Source organism: Amphiprion ocellaris, chromosome 22 (genome assembly GCF_022539595.1).
Source record: "Amphiprion ocellaris isolate individual 3 ecotype Okinawa chromosome 22, ASM2253959v1, whole genome shotgun sequence".
In the NCBI taxonomy this organism is placed as follows: Eukaryota; Metazoa; Chordata; class Actinopteri; family Pomacentridae; genus Amphiprion; species Amphiprion ocellaris.
In genome coordinates this window covers 18,794,819-18,802,509 of record NC_072787.1, presented here as the reverse complement: position 1 = coordinate 18,802,509, position 7,691 = coordinate 18,794,819, and the positions used below count along the sequence as shown (strand labels likewise).

General features: G+C 37.8%; 1 protein-coding gene across 1 annotated transcript; it reads left to right on the top strand.

The window, feature by feature from the left end:
- Positions 1-82: 82 nt before the first annotated feature.
- enosf1 (enolase superfamily member 1) lies at positions 83-7,542 on the top strand. Its single transcript, XM_023267522.3, has 15 exons — positions 83-256; positions 393-495; positions 2,163-2,278; positions 3,889-3,975; positions 4,061-4,087; positions 4,174-4,246; positions 4,360-4,398; positions 4,563-4,645; positions 4,719-4,841; positions 4,912-5,046; positions 5,917-5,958; positions 6,045-6,174; positions 6,993-7,092; positions 7,172-7,253; positions 7,370-7,542. Exons 1-15 carry the CDS (start codon positions 176-178, stop codon positions 7,460-7,462), a joined length of 1,314 nt encoding a protein of 437 aa, XP_023123290.2. The 5' UTR covers positions 83-175; the 3' UTR covers positions 7,463-7,542.
- The last annotated feature ends 149 nt before the right edge of the window (positions 7,543-7,691 follow it).

Here is a 7,691-nt window from a genome sequence, read left to right as displayed (position 1 = left end):
TTGTTTTCTTCTTTTTTGAGATTAGATGTTTTGTTGTGTCTCTTTAAGTGTCTTTAGGTAATATTTAAACCGGTGGCAGGGTAAAGTGGGTGGGATCTGCTTCTACAGGTCACCCGAGAAGAAACTACTGCAGACAGGTTCTAAATTACAAGGCAGAGTTGATCTAAGAGTTGAGATGTTGCACAAAATTATTAATTTGACAGTGAGAGATGTGAGATTCCCGACGTCTTTGGAGCAGCACGGCTCAGATGCGATGGTAAGGAAGTTTCTGCAGCTTCTGCAAGAATGCTGCACCGTGTTGCATATTCTCCAGACTCATGCATCGTGCTTACATGTACGTTTTTAAACCAACTCAAACTATGAGGCCTTTCCTGTTTCTGTCCACACTGCAGCACAGCGACCCGGATTATTCCGCCGCTTACGTGGTTCTGGACACGGACTGCGGACTGAAAGGCTTCGGCCTCACGTTCACTTTAGGAAAAGGCACTGAGATCGGTAAGATTTACACCGCAACGCTAATAAATCCTAAAACAACTCATAACCCAGTTTCAAGACAGAAACCACCACAACAACGCTAACTTACTGCTGCGTTCAGGTGCACCTAATATGCTCAGAATTTAGACCGTTTCTGAATTTGACCTGAAGGTTGCTGGATAAACTGAAATATTTTTATCTAATTAGAAGCAATACGTAACATAAATACCCTTCATAGCTTTAACAAGACTACATTGGTGTATAATGTGTATATAACTGAGTTGTTCTGACCAGCCAAGTGACTATATATGCTAATTAGTTTGATGCTAAATTGTGGTACGTACGGTGCATCATCTGATGACTTTATTTCTAGAGGCTGTACCTTTTAGATAAGTAATACCAATGATAAGCCAAAGCAAAATTATGCAAAAATCAAACATAATATAGACTCGCTACCTCTAAAAATGCTGCTTAATATGAAGTATTTTAGATGTTGTCATATTTCTGACTGTACTCGAACGTCACATTTGTTTCCGCTTAGAGCTGAGCTCAACGTCGCCATCTTGTGGAAATGTTAGCTAACACATACGTAGCATCTTTTCAAAAAACACATTTAACAAACTGTACACTCAGCTGGAAGTTTATTAGGTACACATACCGAAAATAAAGCAGTCATATACAAGATTGAAATAATTAGATTTTGTAATAATGGCGGTTAAACGGTCATCGTACTGCCTGCTGCTGGAACCGATTTCTCTTGTAGGATTTGCTCCAAAAGTGGCCATTTAAAAAAAAAAAAAAAAAGAAAAAAAAAGTCAGTTTAAGACAGTTATTTTTTATACTGTTTTTAATTACTCAGTTATATTTAATAAAGTCTGGTCTAAGAAGACATTACTTTCAAAACTAAACTTGCCTGTACTTTAATTCACTTTATTTAAATATTTTTTCTGTTTTTTTGTGTACTTTGTTGTTTTACATGCTTTTCTCACCTTTTTTTTCTTTTACCGCCTTTTTCTCAATCAGTTCTAATTATTTTGTGAAATTTGTGCACATATCTTACTGTATTGTCTTTTTAAGTTAAGTTTTAATTGATTTTTCTTCAATTGACCATTCTGTGTACATTCATTAAATTTTAGTAATTTAACTTAGCCCTGCTGTTTTGTACTGTCTTTTAGATGTGTTTTTGTTGCCTGTTAAGCACTTTTAATAACCTCTATGTATAAGGTGCCATATAAATAAACTTGCTTGCTGATAAAACAGTCCAGCAATTAATCACACCTTTATGAAAATGTCTTTTTTTTTCCTTGTAACTGTCTTAAATCGGGACTAACAACTGCCCTCGTACTGAAAATAAAGTAGAAATGGCTACTGAAAGACAAAAATAATCAGCTTTAACATGAGCTATAGTGCAGTATACAGAGAGGTGTTTGTCTCCTCTGATATAAATGGATGAAATAACAGAAACATCAGTCAGTATAAGGCACTAAAGTTCAACAGCATCACAACCTGCAGCCTCCACAGCTGAATCAACACCACTTTTAAGACAGTTAGAGAAGATTGATGCAGGATTGTTGTTTTAGACCGCCTTCATTCTAGCTTGACTTACCAAACAAACCATCACTGAGGCTTGGTGACACTGCAGGGGTCTCTGGCCGCTTTCATCCTCTTAAAGGCTGTTTTCGTTGCAGTGGTGTGTGCTGTCAAGGCCCTGGCCGGACTGGTTGTTGGGAAATCTTTGCAGGAGATTGTGAGCAACTTCCGTGGGTTTTACCGCCTGCTGACCAGCGATGGCCAGATGAGATGGGTAAGAACAGGCACTGATAAACATCATGTTAGCAGACGTGGATAAAACTGAACCCTTCATTTTTTTTCTGATATGCAGGATGAGAATCAGGGACTAATAATATCATTCGTCTTTGTTACATCACATTACTGCACTTGTCCAATCTTAAGAGAATATTTCAAGTATCAACTACAAGTTATTACAGTTGTAAACAAAATTGGGTAAATTTCATATTTGTTTGCATTTAAAAGGAGCCTTTCTTAAAACAGCAACTTAAAAGACAAAAATATATAATATAGCTGTGGCCAGGCAGGACTAGTCCGCTATGTAAGCACTTTTTGTCTGCTTTCTGAAAGTAGTTAATGGTGTATTTTGAGGTCTGCTGTAGAATCCAATCTCTTTGCACTTTACTGACTGCTGGACATTTGCACCCAGAATTTGCTGATATTCACTTCATGCTAAATTAAATGTGTCACCTGCTGCTACACAACCCCTCAGCTTAAACCTTAAACCCCATTCCTAACGGTGTGAGAAGAAATCTTTCCTTTTTTTTTTTTTTTTTTTTTTGCTATAGGGGTTCCATTACCTTCTTTTCACTGCATAAAATCAACAATATATGGAGTTTGCCCAGAGGTACTCAAACTTTTACAACTGCACCTGGCCTGTCTACTTATGCAGAACTTTTTAACTTATGAACCTTGCCTGGAACCATAAATAAGGAACACTCAAGCCCTGTTGAGTCACTGATTTATGTTCTTTTTAAATATGAAACGGAGAGGTCAAGACAAACAAAGGTGTTTCCACACTTGAATTCAGGCTTTTCAAGTAGTGTCAGGATTAAATAATGCCCTCACGCTGATTAAAAAAAAAATGTCTTCATACTGAAAAAAAGTAAAAACTGCTGCTATAACCCTCCTGTTGTCCTCATTTATGGGCACCAAAAAATATTATTTTCTTGTCTGAAAAAAAAAATCAAAAAATTCAGCAAAAAATTCTCCAAATTTCTGAAAATTTGCAAAACCTTCAGGAAGAAAATTCCAATATTTCCTTAAAAGTTTCCCTTAAAAGTTTTATTTAAAAAAAAAAAAAAATCCCCCAAATTTGGCAAGAAAATTCTTGTAAATATTTTCAAAAAATGAGTAAAAATCTTCCAAAAAAATCCTAAAAATATCTAAAGTGATTATATACATATCAGTAAAACTTCTAATATTTTCTTTAAGAACATTCACAAAAAAATCTATCAAAATCCAGCGAAATTTGCTGGATTTTGGTAATTTTTTTGTGAATGTTCTGAAGAAACATTTTTAACATTTATTTTTTTCCACCAAAAAATGTTCAAAGATTTCCCAAAAATGTTGAAAATGTGGACATCAGAAGTTTCACTGTGAAAATATACATATTTTTTCCACATTTTATAACTTTAAACCAGGTTAATTTTGACCCGCAGGACAACACGAGGGTTAAAGGCAAAAATAATCAGCTGTAACATGAGGAAATGGTGACAAATATATCTTTCCTATGTTAAACACACAGTAGAGTAAATTACTCTCCAGTTGTGCTTTCAACCCAACGTTGAATTTATTAAGTTTACTACGACGGTGGCTTTTTAAATCTGTGTCCTTGTCTGACAGTTGGGCCCAGAGAAAGGAGTGATCCACTTGGCTACTGCTGCCGTCCTGAACGCTGTGTGGGACCTGTGGGCGAGAGCCGAGGGCAAGGTGGGACCTCCAGCTGGGGCTTTATGACTAAACACATTTTCTCTCATGTCACGACTCACAAGCTGTTGTCATCATTTTCCTGTAGCCGCTGTGGAAGCTGCTGGTCGACATGGTGAGTCACAGGTTATTTAGACCATCGATTTATGCCCCAGGGTCTGATCTCGAGGGAAATATGTCGTCTCGCATGTGTCAATCCAGGATCCAAAGCGGATTGTGTCGTGCATCGACTTCAGATACATCACCGACGTGCTCACAGAGGATGAAGCTCTGGGTGAGGCAGCTTTATGACGTGCAGTATACGTCCAGCACGGTTCAAGAAAAGAAATCCCTTCTTTCTGTGGGCAGTGAACCAGCAGACTCTTCCTGCTTCTCTTCCATTTTCAGACATACTTGTGAAAGCGCAGGAGGGCAGGCAGCAGAGAGGTGAGTACACTGGAAGGAGCCATTAATTACATGGCTGAATGGGACTTTGCAGAATTAAAGTGCCTCCTTAGAAATTAGCTGGAGAGCTTTGAGCAGAAATGGCCCATTTTCTCCATTCAAACACACTTCTAGTGGAGTATTTACTGCCTGTGTGTTTCTGTCAGAGGATCAGATGCTGAAGGAGGGTTACCCGGCGTACACCACCTCCTGTGCTTGGCTCGGATACCCAGACCAGCAGCTCAAACAGGTCTCTGTGCTATAAAACATACAGCATCTCTATCTAGAAGAGCATTTTTTAATGACAGATGCTGTTTTTGAAGCTCTGCACAGACGCACTAAAAAGCGGTTGGACCAAGTTCAAGGTGAAGGTTGGTGCAGATCTAGAAGACGACGTACGCAGATGTCGCCTCATACGGCAAATGATTGGACCCAATAACACCCTGGTTAGTTTGCTTTTGCCCCACTGTTGTTGTATTTACATTTGGAAATATTTCTGAAGTGTTTTCGTGTCAGATGATTGATGCCAACCAGAGATGGGATGTAGACGAGGCCATCAGCTGGGTGTCCAAGCTGGCTGAGGTCAAACCTCTCTGGATCGAGGAGCCGACGTCTCCTGATGACATCCTGGGTCACGCTACTATTGCTAAGGTTAGAGATTTATTATTCATTTGTGTTGATGAAACAATTAGGATTTAATTATGAAACATTCAGATTGAAAAAGACCTAAAATCTCATCATGTCAACTGTAGTTATTTTGTCTGTTGTTTCTTTTAGTGGTCACTTTGTATGTCTTTGTGGTGGTTTTGCATCTCTATTTAGGTGTTTTGTTAATTATTTACTTTTTTTTTTTCCTTTGTGGTTATATTCCATCTCTATGGGGTTGTTTTGTATCTCATTTTCTTTGTGTGTGTCTCTGTTAAGTTTTTTTTTGTTTGAGGTTCTTTTGCATTGCCATTTTGTGATTGTGTTGCATCTCTTTGAAGCTTTTTTGTGGATCTTTGTGAGTGCCTTGCATCTCTTTGTGATAGTTTTGTGTCTCTGTAGGTGTTTGGTATCTTTTATGAGCAAATTTGTGGTTGTTTTTAACTTTGTTAGAGTAGTTTCTGACCTCTTTGTGATTAATTTGTGTTCCTTGAAACCTGCCTCCTTCTTCTTTAAAGTTGTTTTGTTTCTGTTGTCTTGCATCCCTTTATGACAGTTTTGTGTCTCGTGGATGTTTAACATTTTTGCAACTGTTTTTGCATCTCATTGTGGTTGTTTTTATTCTCTTTGTGATCATCTTGTGCCTCTTGGAAGACATTTTCTGTCCCTTTGTGATTGTTTGCTTCTCTTTTAAGCTGTTTTCTACCTCTGACGTTTGTATGTCTTTGTGTCTCTTGTCATTTGATTGGCGTTCTAAAAACATCAAGTCAAATCAAACACAGGATCTTCTGCAGGGGGCGCTGGTTGTCTCTTAGCCTGATTCTGTAATTCATCCACAACTAAAGAGTGATTAAAGATGTCTGACTCTTGTTTCAGGCTTTGGCTCCACTTGGGATTGGAGTGGCAACAGGGGAGCAGGTCAGACCCCAAGTTTGTCCCTCAGCACATATAATTGATTAATTACTTCATATTTTTAGTTGGGTTTAGTCAAGTTTCCTCTCCAGTGTCACAACAGGGTCATGTTTAAGCAGCTCCTGCAGGCTTCTGCGCTGCAGTTTGTCCAAATAGACAGCTGTCGGCTGGGTAGTGTCAACGAAAACCTGGCTGTGCTGCTGATGGCCCACAAGTTCCAAGGTAAAAGTTCAAGAAATGACAACAGTCATACATCATATACAGTCCCAAAGCATTAATATGATTTTTTCTCCACTCTATAAGCAGCCAAAGGCTCCTAAAATTGGTCAGCCGAGTCAAAAATATGTGACTACTTCAATTAAAAATCCAGCTACATGTATAAATAAACTGGAGGGTCACAATAAATATAAAGCACTGTACTAATGTATACATTATAACACCAATAAACCTTTTGGACAGCAGATATTTTGACATGAAATAAAAGGTGAACAGTGTTGTTACTAATGATATTAAAAAAGTCTGTCCAGCCTTAATTACTGTGATTAATATTACATGTTTTCCTCCTATTCATGTCAAAATATCTGCTGTTGCAAAGGTTTATTAGTTGGTTAAACAGGATTTTTTTTACCTCTATGTTGATAAAAGAAATTAAGACCAACTTTCATAAACTTTTATCCATCAACTTCTTCATTTTCTTTCATTTATTACACAAATTGGCCATCTTACACAAGTTTATTCAATCTCCTCATAACCTGTTTTTCGCTGTTATTTTTTTATATTTTAAGACGCAATTCCACATATGAATGAAATAAATAATAGAGTAAAACAGAGGTATTTTTTAGATAGAGAAGAAGTTTTATGAAGTTTTAAGTCTGTTTTTCCATCCCCTTTAACTACTTAACTATTATTGATTCTTAAGTAGTTAAATCTATTTTGTTAGATTTTGAGACCTCTAATGGTCTTTGTTGCTTTTCTCCCTTTTAGGACTCCACAGCAGAAACATATTAATGTTTAATTGTAATATATTTCTTTATCCTTAGTGCCTGTGTGTCCTCATGCTGGAGGAGTCGGTCTGTGTGAGCTCGTCCAGCATCTAATCCTGTTCGACTACATCTGTGTGTCTGCGAATCTCAGCAACCGGTTAGAGCAGCTTATTTCTGTCACCGGTTCGAGGTCTTCTCTGATTATAGCTTCACATTGACCTTCCCTTTTCTCCCAGAATGTGCGAATATGTCGACCACCTCCATGAGCACTTCGCTAATCCTGTGGTGATTCAGGACGCCCACTACATGCCCCCAAAGGTAAGAAACCGCCCAGAAAACACAAAGTGAATCTGAGTTGCTCTAAAAACCTTCACAGTTGTTGACAATTACTGCCTCAGATGGTGTCTATATGTGCTGTGCTTCTTGTTTTTTAGGATCCAGGCTATTCTTGTGAGATGCTTGAGTCATCGGTTAAGAGACACCAGTTCCCTGAGGGAGATGTATGGAAACTGCACCAGAACAAATAAGGAATGTGTTTTCAACATTTTACTGCTGTATGTATAATCACACTGGGATAAGTTGTGTGACAATTAAACTAATCAGTTTATATTTTGTACTTTTCCATGTAAATGAGAACTCTGGTTCCCTCTGGCTAAGTTTCTCCTGGAGAATTTCTCTTCTATGTAACATATATTTCCAAGAATGCATGTGCATTTTGAGTCACCTGGTTACATAAATGCACATAAACACTACTTT

Coding starts and splice junctions, on each gene's coding strand:
- enosf1 (XM_023267522.3), top strand. CDS start 176: ATGTTGCACAAAATTATTAATTTGACAGTGAGAGATGTGAGATTCCCG. Junction 3,976..4,060: donor GGGCGAGAGCCGAGGGCAAG/GTGGGACCTCCA, acceptor ATTTTCCTGTAG/CCGCTGTGGAAGCTGCTGGT. Junction 4,842..4,911: donor TTGGACCCAATAACACCCTG/GTTAGTTTGCTT, acceptor TTTTCGTGTCAG/ATGATTGATGCCAACCAGAG.